Source organism: Microcaecilia unicolor, chromosome 5 (genome assembly GCF_901765095.1).
Source record: "Microcaecilia unicolor chromosome 5, aMicUni1.1, whole genome shotgun sequence".
In the NCBI taxonomy this organism is placed as follows: Eukaryota; Metazoa; Chordata; class Amphibia; order Gymnophiona; family Siphonopidae; genus Microcaecilia; species Microcaecilia unicolor.
The window spans coordinates 255,961,800-255,980,800 of record NC_044035.1 but is presented as its reverse complement, the minus strand read 5'-3'; the positions used below and the strand labels follow the sequence as shown (position 1 = coordinate 255,980,800).

Below are 19,001 nucleotides of genomic sequence, written 5' to 3'. Positions count from 1 at the left end.
GCCCACTTGAAGTCAGCCACTATTGAAGAGATTTGCAAGGCTGTGACATGATCATCTGTCCACACATTCACATCACATTACTGCCTCCAGCAGGATACCCGACGTGACAGTCGGTTCGGGCAGTCGGTGCTGCAGAATCTGTTTGGGGTTTGAATCCAATTCCACCCTCCAGGACCCGATTTTATTCTGTTCAGGCTGCACTCTCAGTTAGTTGTTCTTCGTAGGTCAATTTCTGTTATGCCCTTGCCGTTGCGAGGTTAAATTGACCGGGGTTCTTGTTTTGAGTGAGCCTGGGAGCTAGGGATACCCGAGTCGTGAGAACAAGCAGCCTGCTTGTCCTCGGAGAAAGCGAATGATACATACCTATAGCAGGTGTTCTCCGAGGACAGCAGGCTGATTGTTCTCACCTACCCTCCCTCCTCCCCTTTGAAGTTGTGTTTTTCCTCATTCCTTTGCTTGTCATTCAACTGAGCGGGAACGGTCGCGCACGGGTGGGAAGACGGCCGCGCATGCGCGGTGGGCGTGCCTTGCGTGCGGGGCTGCCCGCGAAGTTTTCTTCCGGTTGGTGGGGGCTGCCGTGGACGTCAACCCAGTCGTGAGAACAATCAGCCTGCTGTCCTTGGAGAACACCTGCTACAGGTATGTATCATTCGCTTTAATGTACCTTGGTTTAAAAAAGATTTGGACATATTCCTGGAGGAAAAGTCCATAGTTTGCTATTAAGATAGACATGGGAAGCAACTGCTTGCCCTGGGATTTGTAGTATGGAGTGTTGCCACGATTTGGGTTCCTGCCAGGTACTTGTGACCTGGCTTGGCCACTATTTGGAAAACAGGATACTGGGCTAGATGGACCATTGGTCTGACCAAGTATGGCTACTCTTATGTTCTAATTCAGAAAGATGGTCAAACAGTAAGTACTCAAATTTCTTTGAGATAAATGGGACATTCTCAACAGGATGATAATCAGCTACATCCCTGGGATTTTATATAACCGCAACCTAATTTCTACATGGATATCGAAGCATATTTTATAACAGTGTGTGTAACTTAATTGGTTAACTAGCTAATCAGCACTGTCAACTGGATATTAACAAGCAATCATCAGCACTAATTGGCATTAATTAAGATTTACACGCCCAATTCACTAACTGTATTCTGTAACGTGGTGCACTTGAATTCTAAGTCGCATAGTTGAAAATGTGGCATGACCATGGGCGGGGCATGGGCATTTCTAAAATCTATGTGCTTTTTTATTATTATTATTATTATTTATTGCATTTGTATCCCACATTTTCCCACCTTTTTGCGGGCTCAGTGTGGCTTACAATAAGATATGAATAATGGAAGTACATTTGTTACAACTTGGTTATGGATTACATTGTACAGAGTTATGCGAGACATTCGAATATCGTTAGGAATATAACAATGGGACATCAACATAGAAACATTGGAAGGAGACAATGGGAAGCTAAAAGGGCAGTGTTAGACACAAAGACATATGGTGTACATAGTTCCGTGAATAAATGTATGATTGACTGGATTACGGGATGAGGGATCAGAAGTGGATGTATGTTGCATTGATGAACAGTGAGTATGGACTCTATGTGTTTTGGCTCTTTCCGTAAGTTTTTTCAAACAGGTGAGTCTTCAGTAGTTTACGGAAGGAAGCTTGTTCGTTAATCATTCTTAGGTTGCGCGGCAGTGTATTCCAAGACTGCGTGCTCTTGTGGGAAAAGGTTGACGCGTGTAGCGTCTTGTATTTCAGGCCCTTGCAAGTAGGGAAGTGGAGGTTGAGGTGTGTTCGGGATGATCTTTTAGCGTTTCTGGGTGGTAGGTCTATTAAATCAGACATGTACGCTGGGGCTTCGCCGTAAATGATCTTATGGACTAATGTGCAAACTTTAAAAGTAACGCGTTCCTTAAGTGGAAGCCCAGCTGTAGTGACTGTTGAATCACTATGGGATCTAACTTTTTCAATGCACTCTTCGCTTCAGTTAGTCTTGAAAAAAAATGCTGCGGAGATTAAGATATTGTCGGAAGCCCTGTTAACTCAGGAGCAAATTAATGCCCAACAGTTGTCTGAAATAAAAGTATTTGACAGCAAAATTACAAATCTGGAGAATTTGAATAAAGTCACAATTAAGGACAGTAATTTCGTTAAAAGGAAGTTGGAATATCTTGAAAACCAACAGAGGAGACTTAATTTGAGACTTGTCAATTTCCCTAGATCTCCTGTTATGTCTGCGGTTGAAATGGTTAAAAGATATTTGAGAGAGGTTTTGGGGATGCCGGGTGAAGCTCTACCACCCATTACGAGAGTGATATATCTCCAGACTTCAATACCATCTAAAGCTGGAGGAGAACAGGCGGTTGTGGATGGAGGACTGAACCTAACATCCTTCTTGGAATCCTCTCTAGAAGTTGTTACACAAAGGACAACAGCGGTGGTGACTTTTGCACTTGAGATAGATAGGGAGATGGTGTTAAAGTTATTCTTTAAACATATGGACTCGATGTTTTTTGGTGCAAAAATTAGGATTTTTCCAGATTTAGCTAAAGAAACTCAGGCTAGGCGCAGAGCCTTTTTGGCTCTACGCCAAAGAGTATTAAATTTAGGGGCAACGTTTACTCTCAAATTTCCTTGTATTTGTCGTTTTATTTATTTACAAAATAATTACCAATTTTCTGATCTAAAACAACTCGAGGACTTTATCAATGCTAGAGAAGCTGAGAATGTTATTGTTAAAACTTAGATTTCCATGCGGACACTGTATGGTAGATTGAGAATGTACCCGGAGCATGTAACAATTTGTTATTATTTTCCTTTATGTATTATAAGTATATCTTGGATCCATTTAAGTATTTCCAATATTGTGGTTGATGTTTAAGGTAAAAATGTTTCCACTATTGAGACAAGTAGTTGTCCCAAGAATGTGATTATTTCCTTTAGTTTCTTTTTTCTTTGTTACTGTATACTTCTATGAGAAGATGTGTAATTTTGAAACTATAAATAAATAATAAATCCTTAAGTGGAAGCCAATGTAATTTCTCTCGTAGTGGTTTTGCCCTTTCATATCTTGGTTTTCTGAAGATGAGCCTGGCTGCTGTGTTCTGGGCTGTTTGAAGTTTCCTCAGTATTTGCTCTTTGTAGCCTGCGTATAATGAGTTGCAGTAATCCAGATGGCTGAGGATGAGGGATTGCACTAGGCTGCGGAAGACGAATCTTGGGATGAATGGTCTTATCCTTTTCAATTTCCACATGCAGTAGAACATTTTCTTGGTTATGTTGTTTGCGTGGGTTTCGAGTGTTAGGTGGCGGTCGATAGTGACTCCAATGATTTTTAGCGTTTCTGAGATTGGGAGGTTTAGGTTTGGTGTGTTTATCGTGTTGAATTCATTTGTGTTGTATTGGGAGGTGAGTATCAGGCATTGGGTTTTTTCTGCGTTTAATTTCAGGCGAAATGCATCTGCCCATGTGTTCATGATGTGTAGACTTTGATTGATTTCGTTGGAGATTTCTTTGGTGTCTTGTTTGAATGGGATGTATATTGTCACATCATCGGCGTATATATATGGGTTGAGGTTATGGTTTGATAGGAGTTTTGCTAAAGGGATCATCATTAGGTTGAATATAGTTGGTGAGAGAGGTGATCCTTGTGGGACTCCACATTCAGGTGTCCATGCCTTGGACGTGGTTGAATTTGATGTGACTTGATACGAACGCAGGGTTAGGAACCCCTTGAACCAGTTCAGGACATTTCCTCCTATGCCAAAGTATTCAAGTATGTGTAATAGGATTCCATGGTCAACCATGTTATACAATACACCCACTCTGCCTAATTTAGGCATAGGGATTTACGCCAAGTAAAACTACTACTACTACTTATCATTTCTATATTGCTACTAGATGTACACAGCGCTGTACACTTGAACATGAAGAGACAGACCCTGCTTGACAGAGCTTACAATCTAATTAGGACAGACAGACATGACATACATGGCCGTGACTAACTTTGGTCACATGGAGAAGCGCTTGGTGTATCCTATATACCATGTGGAAAATTAAGCCTATTTTATAAATATAGGCATGCTTTAGAGAATAAGCCTAGATATACTTTTTTCCATGCAAACATTTCAGGCACCATTTATAGAATCGAGCCCAATATTCTTATCCAGAATTCCTGCCTTCTTTTCTGGATAACCTTAGAAATATCAGGACATATTTGAATAGCTGAACCTAAAAACTGATCACATAACTGTCCAAAAAACAATTGCAACACCATATTATGGTGACTCTCTGAAGCAAAGGTTACCACTAAAGTCAGTCTCTGAGTAAACAGTTCTAGGGAAGATTCCAGAAAATTGGTCAAATCCATGGCTTTCTGATTTTCCCCAGAAATATTACCTTTTGGTTTCTTAACTGATAATACGTTGTGGTATCTGAAAGATGGTGGTAACAATTCTGTGATTCTCAGGGGGTCTTTTACTAAAGCTTAGCTCGAGTTATCTGCAGCAGGGCCCATAGGAATAAAATGGGCCCTGCTGCAGATAACTCAAGCTAAGCTTTAGTAAAAGACTCCCTTCTTTCCTTGAAATATTTTTGGACCAAGTCCAGAAAAGAAATCAATGGGGATTTGGGGAAATTCAGAAATCTCAAATTATTTCTCCTTAACCGGTTATCTATATACTCTAGTTTTTGATGGTAAATCTTATTATCTTTAGCCAGGTTGGAACAAAGGATATTAATGGAGTTAACCTCAATGTCAAATCTCCTTGGCATTGTGGTCTCTCAGTTGCTGAGAATGGCCAGCAATAAACTGTGTGTTTGAATTTATCTTCTCCACAACTTTATTTGCCTCAGTATATTCTAATGGCTCTTCTTCCACCCCCATCCTGCTCTCTGTTGGGGTTCCTCAAGGTTCTGTCCTTGGACCGCTTCTTTTCTCGATCTACACCTCTTCCCTGGGCTTGCTGATCTCATCACATGGTTTCCAGTACCATCTCTATGCTGATGACACCCAGCTTTATCTCTCCACTCCCGACATCACGGTCGAAACCCAGGCCAAAGTTTCGGCCTGCCTTTCAGACATCGCTGCCTGGATGTCCAACCGGCATCTGAAACTGAACATGGCAAAGACTGAGCTCTTTGTCTTTCCACCCAAACCCTCTTCTCCTCTTCCCCCACTTTCCGTCTCTGTTGACAACGCCCTCATCCTCCCCGTCGCTTCAGCCCGCAATCTCTGAGTCATCTTCGACTCCTCCCTCTCCTTCTCTGCCCATATCCAGCAGACAGCTAAGACCTGTCGCTTCTTCCTCTATAATATTAGCAAAATTCGCCCATTCCTCTCTGAACAGACCACCCGAACCCTCGTCCACTCGCTCGTCACCTCTCGTCTTGACTATTGCAACCTTCTTCTCACTGGCCTCCCGCTTAACCATCTATCCCCCCTTCAATCTGTCCAAAATTCTGCCGCACGTCTTATCTACCGCGTGAACCGATACTCTCATATCACCCCTCTCCTCAAGTCACTTCACTGGCTCCCGATCCGCTACCATATACAGTTCAAGCTTCTCCTTTTAACCTTCAAACGCACTCAATCTGCAGCCCCCCAGTACCTCTCTACACTCCTCTCCCCGTATGTTCCCACCCGTAACCTCCGCTCTCAGGACAAATCACTCCTATCTTTACCCTTCTCCACCACCGCTAACTCCAGACTCCGCCCCTTCTGCCTCGCATCACCATATGCCTGGAACAGCCTTCCCGAGCCCATACGTCATGCGCCCTCCCTGCCCATCTTCAAGTCCTTACTCAAAGCCCATCTCTTCTCCCTTGCTTTTGGCGCATAACCACCTTCCCCACTCATGATACCTACACTGACTACATAGTTTGTAACCTTTAGATTGTAAGCTCTTTTGAGCAGGGACGGTCCTTCCCCATGTTAAACTTGTACAGTGCTGCGTAACCCTGGCAGCGCTATAGAAATGCTAAGTAGTAGTAGTAGTAGTAGTAGTTTCAAGGCATTGTTGCTTTCCTGGATAGCACCCCAAAGTGCTTCAAGTGTTATAACGGTAGGTCTAATTGTCTCCTTTAGAACCAGAGTCAAGAGAGATAAACTCTCAATTGCCGCCTCAGCTAATGCCAGAATTTGCTCTGCAGATGAAGTTTTGTCAGGCAGTGGTGATGCTGCCACCATTGGACCCTACTCCTTCAGCTCAGCACGATTCTCCATGTAACTCAATTGCTTCCTGGCCATGGGGAAGCCACTCTCTCATCAGGGCTTAGAGTGGAAGAGTAGTCTAGTGATTTGTGTAGCAGACTTTGATCCTGGGGAACTGGGTTTGATGCCCACTGCAGCTCCTTGTGACTCTGGGCAAGTCACTTAACCCTCCATTGCCCCAGGTACAGGTATATACTATGTAAACTGCTTTAAATGTAGTTGCAAAAGAACATAGAAAAGCAGTATATCATGTCCCCTTCCCTTCCCATCTATACTGCACTTTGCATTGGAAGCCAGCAGAGATGCTGAAGCAGGATTCTCACTTGTACCAAGAGGAGATCTGAAAGTCTCCATGGTCACCTGCTTCAATCTGGTGGTCTGTCCAGACCTCCTTAATTCCCCAATGGTTGCTGTCCCCTTTCCTCTACCCTAATGTGAAACCAGCAAGGGATACCAGACTCTACGACAGCTTCAGGGATTATGGATATTCTTAACAGAGTAGCATGTAGGTCTGAGGGATAGCTTAATGATTAATATAGAGGGGCATAATCGAACGGTGCCGGTCATCTATATGGCCGGCCATCTTCGGGGCCGGCTCTGCAAAGGGGCGGTGCCAACCGTATTATCAAAAAAGATGGCCAGCCATCCTTTCTTTCGATAATACGGTTGGGGCCGGCTAAATCTCAACATTTAGGTCAAATGTTGAGATCCTCGGGTTTACATATGGCCAGCTTCAAAAAAAAGTGGAAAACAGAAGTGCGTAGCTTTTTCAGTAGTACAAGTGGGATTTGAACCAGCCACCTCTGGATTACAAGACGGGTGCTCTAACCACTGGGCCACAGCTCCACTTACTTGGATGTCCCTCCCTTTTGATTATGCTCCTTCAGGTCTCTCTCAGCCAATCACAGACAGGGGTCTCTCTCAGCCACTCACAGACAGCTAAATGCGCTGTGATTGGCTAAGAGAGACCCCTGTCTGTGATTGGCTGAGAGAGACCTGAAGGGGCATAATCAAAAGGAAGGGACATCCAAATAAGTGGAGCTGTGGCGAAGTGGTTAGAGCGCTGGTTTTATAATCCAGAGGTGGCCGCTTCAAATCCCAATGGTACTTCCGAAAAAACCATGCAAAAATAGGATTTAGGACATCCCTGATGAGCACTTTGATTTTTTTTTTGGGTGGGAGGGGGTTAGTGACCACTGGGGGAGTAAGGGGCGGTCATCCCCGATTTCCTCCGGTGGTCATCTGGTCAGTTGGGGCCCCTTTTTAAAGCTTGGTTGTGAAAAAAAGGGACCAAGTAAAACCGGTGAAATGCTGTCAAGGCCGGCTTTCTTTTTTCCATTATCGGATGAAGCCGGCCATCTCGTGAGCACGCCCCCTTCCCACCCCATCCTGCCTTCACTACCCTACCGACACGCCCCCTTGAAATTTTGCTGGCTCCACAACGGAAAGCAGTTGAAGCTGGCCAAAATTGGCTTTCCATTACACCAATTTGGCCAGTTTCAGGAGATCACCAGCCATCTTCCGATTTGTGTTGGGAGATCGCTGGATAGTAGACTAGGCACCAAAGACCACAGGTTCAAGTCCCACCCCAGTTCTCTCCATGAGTCATCTAGGGACAGAAAAGTACCTACTGTACCTGAATATATATAAGCACCTGCAAGCCTGAAGGCTATCAAAGTGGTATACATTCAGGTATGGTAGGTATTTTTCTGTTCCTGGAGGGCTCACAATTAATAAAAAATTGAACAGCATAAGTGGGACTTGAACCTGGGTCCCCTGATGATCAGCCCCCTTCTTTAACCATTAGGCTACCCCTCTGTTCTACATAAACACCTGTGTGGCCATTTTATAAGGTGGACATTTCTTATGCTGCCACACACACACATTCATGTCCTTTGTTTCCCCCCATAATTTGGACATTTCAGTTTGTAAAAGGCATGTTCATACTGGATGTTTCCAGTATATGGATGTCCATCTCATATATATTTATTTTAGAACTGGCTGTATCATGTATCCATTTGTAATATTCTGGACTATGACATCCATATTTTGAGTTAAACGTCCTTTCTAAAATGCTGCTCCACATCACTATAAAACAGCAGCAACAAGTACAGGTCAGGTTCAGGATATATGCTTTATAAATTCTGGAGGCCTTGGGCTAAGGATTATCACTACAATAACTGAATAGACAGGGAGAATGAAAGGCTTTTAAATGGGGGAAACCCTGAGTGTTTGTGAATGATGGCACGTGGTGCCATAGCTCCAGTAGAGGCTAGTTTCAAATGAAATGGAAGCATAAAAGAGCAAGAGAAAACTGCTTGTCTAATTAAAAAAAACAAATGAGTGCATAACATACAGCATTACTTTACACATTCCTTTGCAACTGAAAAGATCATAGAGAATGACAATGCACTGTTCTAAATATATCTAGTAATCAATTTTAATATGAAAGCATCTCAAAAGTAAGCTTTTATGTTACCTTTACTTTCCTCGTTGCTCAGACGTTCTGAAGTTTCATTTGTATCCGAGAGTGACTATATTGAGAATAGAAAACATCTTGTTCAAGTTTCCTGAATCTTTGTTTATAAGCACAATCATCCTCAAGAATTCCTCCTCTCAGGTCTCAAAGATATTTGGGCTTAACTTTGGACTCCTGGCAGCCAAACTGACAGCAAAAGAAAGGAGTGAGGTGGATCTGAGGAGGATATCAAAATATAGGAGTCTTTATTGTAAAAGTCATAAAAACGACCCGACACATCCGTGTTTCGGCACAAAGGCTTACTGCAGGGGTCAAACAAATCTAGGGTATAAAAATAATACAAATAAACAAACTTGTTACATCATTTGTCTAAAATTTAAATTGATTGATGATGCATAAACAACTCATACATAAATGAAGTAAATAAATGAATAATGAAGACTTGTGAACCCACAAAAAATATGATAAAATCAATATCTATAGATCTCTTAAAAACTGATATACGTGGAGGGGCATAATCGAACGGGGACGGCCATCTCTAAGGGTGTCCATCTCTAAGGACGTTCCGGCGAAGGGGCGGGGAAACCCATATTATCGAAACAAGATGGATGTCCATCTTTTGTTTCGATAATACAGTCGGGGATGCCCAAATCTCAACATTTAGGTCGACCTTAGAGATGGTCGACCTAAATGTTGAGATGGTCGACCTTAGAGATGGTCGTCCCCAGTTTTCAGCCATAATAGAAACCGAGGACACCTATCTCAAAAACGACCAAATCCAAGCCTTTGGTCATGGGAGGGGCCAGCATTCGTAGTGCACTGGTCCTCCTCACATGCCAGGACACCAACTGGGCACCCTAGGAGGCACTGCAGTGGACTTCACAAATTGCTCCCAGGTGCATAATTCCCTTACCTTGGGTGCTGAGCCCCACAACCCACAACTGTACAACACTACCATAGCCCTTAGGGATGAAGGGGGGCACCTAGATGTGGGTACAGTGGGTTTCGGATGGGTTTTGGAGGGCTCACATTTACCACCACAAGTGTAACAGGTGGGGGGGGGATGGGCCTGGGTCCGCCTGTCTGAAGTGCACTGCACCCACTAAAAACTGCTCCAAGGACCTGCATACTGCTGTGATGGAGCTGGGTATGACATTTGAGGCTGGTATAGAGGCTGGAAAAATATGTTTTTAAAATTTTTTTTTAGGGTGGGAGAGGGTTAGTGACCACTGGGGGAGTAAGGGGAGGTCATCCTCGATTCCCACCGGTGGTCATCTGGTCAGTTCGGGCACCTTTTCGAGGCTTGGTGGTGAAAAAAAAGGGACCAAGTAAAGTCGACCAAATGCTCATGAGGGACGCCCTTCTTTTTTCCATTATCGGCCGAGGACGCCCATCTCTTAACTACGCCCCCATCCTGCCTTTGGTACACTGCCGACACGCCCCGTGAACTTTGGTCGTCCCTGCAACGGAAAGCAGTTGAGGACGCAAAAAATCGGCTTTCGATTATGCCAATTTGGGTGACCTCGGGAGGACGCCCATCTCCCGATTTGTGTCGGAAGGTGGGCATCCTTCCCTTTCGAAAATAAGCTAGCTAATGTTACTAGTATAACTGTATATGTTCATTCCAGTGAAGTTCTTTCTAAAGTGGTATAATTTATGAAAAGACAAAAACCATTATATAAGTACATAAGTACCGCCATACTGGGAAAAGACCAAGGGTCCATCAAGCCCAGCATCCTGTCTCCGACAGCGGCCAATCCAGGCTTCAAGAACCCGGCAAACTCTCTGATTAGTATGGCGACTCTTAATATATTTTACGTTGGTCATTCAAAAATGGCTTTCTAAAAGTGTATTTCTATAAAATTGCATACGCATAATTTGTGCCGTTTAGAAAATCTCACAGTGTGTTTCTCCTACTCTAGAAGATATGGCGTTTTATACAGCCAGGATCTTGACATCTTCTTTAAGTCAAGCTTTTTTACTACAACCCGACAGGTATTTTGCATAACTATTACATGTGTACTAGCCATTTTTTAAAGAAATCAAAAAAACTTGTTCTCATTCATACTGTACAATGGGTACGTTTTTCTATATATCTTTTTAATATATCTTTCCAATAGAGGTATATTTTAATATGCACTGTGTGCACTTTTATACAAAACATATTATTTTTTGACAAAGTTATATTTCAATATACACCACAGACTTTTGTCTTTTCATAAATTATACCACTTTAGACAGAACTTCACTGGAATGAACACATACAGTTATACTAGTAGCATTAAGTGTGTCAGTTTTTAAAAGATGTATATGTATTGATTTTATTTGTGGGTTCACAAGTCTTCATTATTCATTTGTTTATTTCATTTATGTATGAGTTGTTTATGTATCATCAATCGATTTAAATTTTAGACAAATAATTTCACAAGTTTGTTTATTTGTATTTATATTATTTTTATTTCCTAAATCTGTTTGACCCCTGAGGTAGGTCTTTGTGCCAAATCATGGCCATGTCGCATCATTTGTATGACTTTTACAATAAAGACTCCTATATTTAGATATCCTCTTCGAATCTGCCTCACTCCTTTCTTTGGTTGCTCATGTTTGCGTGAGGGTTTTTCCTCTTTTTTTCGTTCCCCAGCCAAACTGACAGAACACTTAATGCTGCAGAGACACATAGGTTTATATGCTGCAGTTATTTTATAAATGCATCATATGCACCTATGTGCCTTTATAAAACTGTCACACTCAAAGTTTCCACACAACATTATACCTGCTTCAAGGTGAATGTAATTTCATCTAATTTGGCATGGATATGCAAAATTCTCACAGCTCTGCCCCACCTCTGCACTGAGAATGTGACATTCATATATCATGTAAAAATATGCACTATTCCCTGGATTGATCCGTGCCAAAATCCAAACGTATTCTATAACAATGCGTGTAATTTATTGGCTTAAAAAGCTAATCAGCATTGAAAACAGCTCTTAACATGTAATAATGGGCACTAATTGGCAATCATTGCTAGCATTGGAACTTGCTAAGCACATTCTGTAATGCAGTACACCTAACTTCTAATGCAGGCAGGCATAAAGGGGCATGGTTATGGGTGGGGAAATGGGCATTTGTGGGCATTCCGAAATTTACATGCATATAGAATTTGGCCTAATGTGCCTAAATCTACGTGCTGGGATTTATGCCATGTTTTCATTGGTGTAAATGGAGGCACATAGTTTTAGGTGCTGAGATATCAACTAAGCATCAAACATATAAATGGCGAGTGACCGACTCACTCGCAAATGCGCAGTAGAGACTTCCCTCTCTGTCCCGCCCCCGCGTCAATACGTGATGACGGGGTGGGCGGGACAGAGAGGGAAACTGCGCCGCCGAGGTTGCTGCCGCCACCCCTCCACCCGGCCCGGGCCCTCTCTTCCCTTCTGAACTTACACATCCATTCGCCGAACGCAGCAACGCACATCAGCTGAGCTGCAGTGAGCCCTTCCTTCTTTGCCTGTGGCCCCGCCCTCCTGTGACGTAACGTCAGCGAGGGCGGGACACACACAGGCAGAGAAGGAAGGGGCAGCTCAGCTGATGTGCGTTGCTGCGTTCGGCGAATGGATGTGTAAGTTCAAAAGTAAAGAGAGGGCCCGGGCCAGGTGGAGGGGTGGCGGCGGCGGCGACGACTTCGAGGGGGGGGGGAGCGGTGGTGACCGCGGGGGGGAGGAAAACCTCAATACCAGCCCGTTTTTACGGGCTCAACGGCTAGTATTTTATATATTGCGCCTAAATCCAGGGGCCAGTAATAGAATACGCTTAGTCAGCATTGATTTCTGCACTGATTGTTTAGGCGTCATATATAGAATCTCCCCCATGAAGGTAGTTATGTAAAAGTCATTCAAAGGGCCCTAGTTACTAAGGTGCGCTAGCGTTTTTAGCATATGCTGAAAATTAGCACGGTTAGCGTACACTAATGCTTAGTATATGCTATAAATGTTAGCACGCCTCTAGCGCAACTTAGTAAACAGGGCCCAAAGTTAACCCTAAAATGCTGGGCACTAAGCACAAATTCTATACTCATAATTGAGTGGAGGAGTGGCCTAGTGGTTAGGGTGGTGGACTTTGGTCCTGAAAAACTGAGTTCAATTCCCACTTCAGGCACAGGCAGTTCCTTGTGACTCTGGGCAAGTCACTTAACCCTCAATTGCCCCATGTAAGCCACATTGAGCCTGCCATGAGTGGGAAAACACAGGGTACAAATGTAAAAAAAAAATAATTGTTATAGAATATTAGCATAGGTCTGCATTTTACTGCACAACTTTAGTCACAAGCATTTACACCATGTCAAAGGCTGCCTAACTGCTGTCAGTTAAGCACGTAACTGACAGTGCTGGGAAAGCCCCTGAACTACTCGTGCTCCTAGCACATCCCCCTACCCTGTTTCCCCGAAAGTAAGACATCCCCCAAAATAAGACCTAGTAGAGGTTTTCCTGAATTTGTAGATATAAGGCCTCCCCCGAAAGTAAGACCTAGCAAATTTTTGTTTGAAAGCAGGGCCGCCGAGAGCCGGACAAGGCCGCCCCCGGGCCGCCCCCCCCACCCGAGGTTGCCGGGCCCCCCCACCCCCCCTCGCTCCCGGAACTAACCTTAAACGCCTCCTTTAACCTTCGCAGCAAGCAGCAGCAGGGCAGACCCCTCCTTCCTTCCGTGCCCCGCCCTCGCGGACGTTACATCATGCGAGGGCAGGACACGGAAGGAAGGAGTGGCCTGCCTTGCTGCTGCTTGCTGCGAAGGTGAAAGGAGGCGTTTAAGGTTAGTTCCGGGAGCGACGGAGGGAGGGCGGGCGGGCCAACCCCGATCCAACCCCGATGTTTCCCCGGAAAATAAGACTGCCCCTGAAAATAAGACCTAGCGCATTTTGGGGGGCAAAAATTAATATAAGACACAATTGAGTTATATGCATAACTGCCATTATTCTATAAATAAATAAATAAACCTGAGTGTGCAAATTTGCGTAGTAAGTGCAAAAATGTACAGGCAAGATTATATAATTAGGATGTATGGAGTCAATTCTATAAGTGGGCGCCTCCTAATGCAGTGTGGTGAGAGCCTAATCTATAACAGCAACTGGGTGCCCAGATTCTGTTCTAGAATACCAGCGTAAACAGGTATTCATGAGCCTACAATAAAGGAGCATGCAGTTACCCTAACCTAGCATAAATGAAGCCTGGGAGCACGTAAAGTGAATGATACATACCTGTAGCAGGTGTTCTCCGAGGACAGCAGGCTGATTGTTCTCACGACTGGGTGACGTCCGCGTCAGCCCCCACCAACCGGAAGAAGCTTCGCGGGCGGTCCGCACGCAGGGCACGCCCACCGCGCATGCGCGGCCGTCTTCCCGCCCGTGCGCGACCGTTCCCGCCAGTTGAATGACAAGCAAAAATGATGAAAACGCAACTCCAAAGGGGAGGAGGGAGGGTAGGTGAGAACAATCAGCCTGCTGTCCTCGGAGAACACCTGCTACATGTATGTATCATTCACTTTCTCCGAGGACAAGCAGGCTGCTTGTTCTCACGACTGGGGTATCCCTAGCTCTCAGGCTCACTCAAAACAAGAACCCCGGTCAATTGAACCTCGCAACGGCGAGGATACAACAGAAATTGACCTACGAAGAATAACTAACTGAGAGTGCAGCCTGACCAGAATAATGCGGGTCCTGGAGGGTGGAGTTGGATTTACACCCCAAACAGATTCTGCAGCACCGACTGCCCGAACCGACTGTCGCGTCGGGTATCCTGCTGGAGGCAGTAATGCGATGTGAATGTGTGGACAGATGACCACGTCGCAGCCTTGCAAATCTCTTCAATAGTGGCTGACTTCAAGTGGGCCACTGATGCTGCCATGGCTCTAACACTATGAGCCGTGACATGACCCTCAAGAGCCAGCCCAGCCTGGGCGTAAATGAAGGAAATGCAATCTGCTAGCCAATTGGAGATGGTGCGTTTCCCGACAGCGACCCCTAGCCTGTTAGGGTCGAAAGAAATAAACAATTGGGCAGACTGTCTGTGGGGCTGTGTCCACTCCAAGTAGAAGGCCAATGCTCTCTTGCAGTCCAATGTATGCAACTGACGTTCAGCAGGGCGGGTATGCGGCCTGGGGAAGAATGTTGGCAAGACAATTGACTGGTTAAGATGGAACTCCGACACCACCTTCGGCAGGAACTTTGGGTGGGTGCGGAGCACTACTCTGTTGTGATGAAATTTGGTATATGGAGCATGAGCTACTAGGGCTTGAAGCTCACTGACCCTACGAGCTGAAGTAACTGCCACCAAGAAAATGACCTTCCAGGTCAAGTACTTCAGATGGCAGGTATTCAGTGGCTCAAAAGGAGGTTTCATCAGCTGGGTGAGGACGACGTTGAGATCCCATGACACTGTAGGAGGCTTGATAGGGGGCTTTGACAAAAGCAAGCCTCTCATGAATCGAACGACTAAAGGCTCTGCAGAGATGGCTTTACCTTCCACACGATAATGGTAAGCACTAATCGCACTAAGGTGATTCCTTACTGAGTTGGTCTTGAGGCCAGACTCTGATAAGTGCAGAAGGTATTCAAGCAGGTTCTGTGCAGGGCAAGAACGAGGTTCTAGGGCCTTGTTCTCACACCAAACGACAAACCTCCTCCACTTGAAAAAGTAACTCTTTTTAGTGGAATCCTTCCTAGAGGCAAGCAAGACACGGGAGACACCCTCAGACAGACCCAACGCAGTGAAGTCTACGCCCTCAACATCCAGGCCGTGAGAGCCAGGGACTGAAGGTTGGGGTGCAGCAACGCTCCGTCGTTCTGCGAGATGAGAGTCGGAAAACACTCCAATCTCCACGGTTCTTCTGAGGACAACTCCAGAAGAAGAGGGAACCAGATCTGACGGGGCCAAAAGGGCGCTATCAGAATCATGGTGCCGTGGTCTTGTTTGAGCTTCAGTAAGGTCTTCCCCACCAAAGGTATGGGAGGATAAGCATACAGGAGGCCGGTCCCCCAATGGAGGAGAAAGGCATCCGACGCTAGTCTGCCGTGTGCCTGTAGTCTGGAACAGAACAGAGGCAGCTTGTGGTTGGTCTGAGAGGCGAAAAGGTCCACCGAGGGGGTGCCCCACTCTCGGAAGATCTTGCGTACCACTCTGGAATGAAGCGACCACTCGTGCGGTTGCATGACTCTGCTCAGTCTGTCGGCCAGACTGTTGTTTACACCTGCCAGGTATGTGGCTTGGAGGAACATGCCGAACTGGCGAGCCCAACGCCACATGCCGACGGCTTCCTGACACAAGGGGCGAGATCCGGTGCCCCCCTGCTTGTTGGTATAATACATTGCAACCTGATTGTCTGTCCGAATTTGAATAATTTGGTAGGACAGCCGATCTCTGAAAGCCTTCAGTGCGTTCCAGATCGCTCGGAGCTCCAGGAGGTTGATCTGCAGATCCCTTTCCTGGAGGGACCACCGAACCTGGGTGTGAAGCCCATCGACATGAGCTCCCCACCCCAGGCGAGATGCATCCGTCGTCAGCACTTTCGTGGGCTGCGGAATTTGGAATGGACGTCCCAGGGTCAAATTGGTCCTGATGGTCCACCAGAGCAGTGAAGTGCGGCAACTGGTGGAGAGGCGGATGACATCTTCTAGATTCCCGGTGGCCTGAAACCACTGGGAAGCTAGGGTCCATTGAGCAGATCTCATGTGAAGACGAGCCATGGGAGTCACATGAACTGTGGAGGCCATATGACCCAGAAGTCTCAACATCTGCCGAGCTGTGACCTGCTGAGACGCTCTGGTCTGCGAAGCCAGGGCTAAGAGGTTGTTGGCCCTCGCTTCGGGAAGGAAGGCCTGAGCCGTCTGGGTATTCAGCAGAGCTCCTATGAATTCCAGAGACTGTGTTGGCTGGAGATGGGACTTTGGGTAATTTATCACAAACCCCAGCAGCTCCAGAAGTTGAATAGTGCACTGCATAGACCGGAGGGCTCCTGCCTCCGAGGTGCTCTTGACCAGCCAATCGTCGAGATATGGGAACACGTGCACTCCCAGCTTGCGTAGGTAGGCCGCTACCACCACGAGGCACTTTGTAAACACTCGTGGGGCAGAGGCGAGCCCAAAGGGCAGCACACAATACTGAAAGTGCCGTGCGCCCAGGCGGAATCTGAGATACTGTCTGTGAGCTGGCAGTATCGGGATGTGAGTGTATGCGTCCTTTAAATCCAGGGAACATAGCCAATCGTTTTTCTGAATCATTGGCAGAAGGGTGCCCAAGGAAAGCATCCTGAACTTTTCTTTGACCAGGAAATTGTTCAGGCCTCTCAGGTCTAGGATGGGACGCATCCCCCCTGTTTTCTTTTCCACAAGGAAGTACCTGGAATAGAATCCCTGCCCTTCTTGCCCGGGTGGTACGGGCTCGACCGCATTGGCGCTGAGAAGGGCGGAGAGTTCCTCTGCAAGTACCTGCTTGTGATGGGAGCTGAAGGATTGAGCTCCCGGAGGACAATTTGGTGGCAGGGAGGCCAAATTCAGGGCGTATCCGCACCGCACTATTTGGAGAACCCACTGGTCGGAGGTTATGAGAGGCCACCGTTGGTGAAAAAATTTTAACCTCCCTCCGACCAGCAGATCGTTCGGTACGGACACTTTGAGGGCGGCTATGTTCCCGTGGATCCAGTCAAAAGCCCGTCCCCGGCTTTTGCTGTGGAGGCGCAGGGGGCTGCTTAGGCGCATGCTGTTGACGAGAACGAGCGCGCTGGGGCTGTCCCTGTGCCTGGCGAGGCCTTCGGACCGGCTGGGTGTACCTACGCTTTGCAAAAGAATAGGGCACAGCCTGCCGGGCCAGGGAAAAACGTCCACCTGCTGAGGTGGATGCTGAAGGCGCCCTGTGGGAGAGCTTGTTGAGGGCGGTTTCCCGCTGATGCAGTTGGTCCACCAGCTGCTCGACCTTCTCACCAAAAATATTATCCCCCCGGCAAGGGACGTCGGCCAGTCTCTGCTGGGTGCGGTTGTCCATGTCAGAGGCACGCAGCCATGAGAGCCTGCGCATCACTATACCTTGGGCCGCAGCACGAGATGCCACGTCACAGGTGTCATAGATACCCCTGGACAGGAACTTTCTGCACGCCTTCAGCTGCCTGACCACCTCCTGATAAGGCCTGGACTGCTCCGGCGGGAGCTTATCGACCAGGTCCGCCAGCTGCTTCACATTGTTCCGCATGTGGATGCTCGTATAGAGCTGGTATGACTGGATGCGGGTCACGAGCATGGAGGATTGGTAGGCCTTCCTCCCAAACGAGTCCAGAGTGCGAGACTCCCGCCCCGGGGGCGCCGAGGCGGTATCCCTCGAACTCCGTGCCCTCTTGAGAGCAGAATCCACGACCGCCGAGTCATGGGGCAATTGGGGCCGCATTAACTCTGGGTCCGAGTGGATTCTGTACTGGGACTCTGCTTTCTTGGGAATGATGGGATTAGATAGTGGTCTCATCCAGTTCCGAAGCAGTGTCTCCTTGAGGACATTGTGCAACGGTACCGTGGAGGACTCTCTAGGTGGTGATGGATAGTCGAGGACCTCGAGCATCTCAGCCCTCGGCTCATCCACAGAGACCACGGGGAAGGGAATGCAAATAGACATGTCCCTTACAAAGGAGGCAAAGGAGAGGCTCTCAGGGGGCGAGAGCTTCCTCTCTGGTGAAGGCGTGGGGTCCGAGGGAAGACCCGCAGACTCCTCTGAGGAGAAATATCTGGGGTCCTCCTCTTCCCCCCACGAGGCCTCTTCCTCGGTATCGGACATGAGCTCATGTAGCTGAGTCCTTAACCGGGCCCGGCTCGACGTCGAGGCACCGAGGCCTCGGTGTCGTCGAGCGGTGGACTCCCGCGCCGGCGGGGACGAAGCTCCCTCCATCGACGTCGACGGGGACTCCACCTGCGTGGCGGTCGAGTCGACGACCTCGGCACCGGGCTAGAGCTCGCCGGCGCCACAGTCAACGGCGCCGAGGGCGCAAGCACCCCCCGGCGCCGGCCCAGCCTGGCGCATCAGCCCTTCCAGGATCCCCGGAAGGATGGCTCGGAGGCACTCATCCAGGCCCGCTGCCGGGAAAGACGGGGGGGGCCGGTAGAGGCGTCGGTGCCGGAAGCTGGTCGGGTCCAGGAGACTGCACCGAAGTGCTGGGACCCTGACGTGTCGGTACCTCCACTACCGAGGGGGACCTTTCCTCTCGACGCGGACGTTTCGGCGTCGACTCCTCTCCGGTACTGAGAGCCGGATGCATGGAAGGCGACCGATG

At 47.2% G+C, this 19,001-nt stretch overlaps 1 protein-coding gene across 1 annotated transcript in view; it reads right to left on the bottom strand.

The window, feature by feature from the left end:
- Nucleotides 1-19,001, bottom strand: part of SPAG17 (sperm associated antigen 17) — a 994,731-nt gene that overhangs the window by 136,790 nt on the left and 838,940 nt on the right. The window contains exon 37 of the mRNA XM_030205033.1: nucleotides 8,700-8,754. Within this exon, the coding sequence (XP_030060893.1) occupies nucleotides 8,700-8,754 (55 nt within the window). The remainder of the gene's footprint in view (nucleotides 1-8,699; nucleotides 8,755-19,001) is intronic.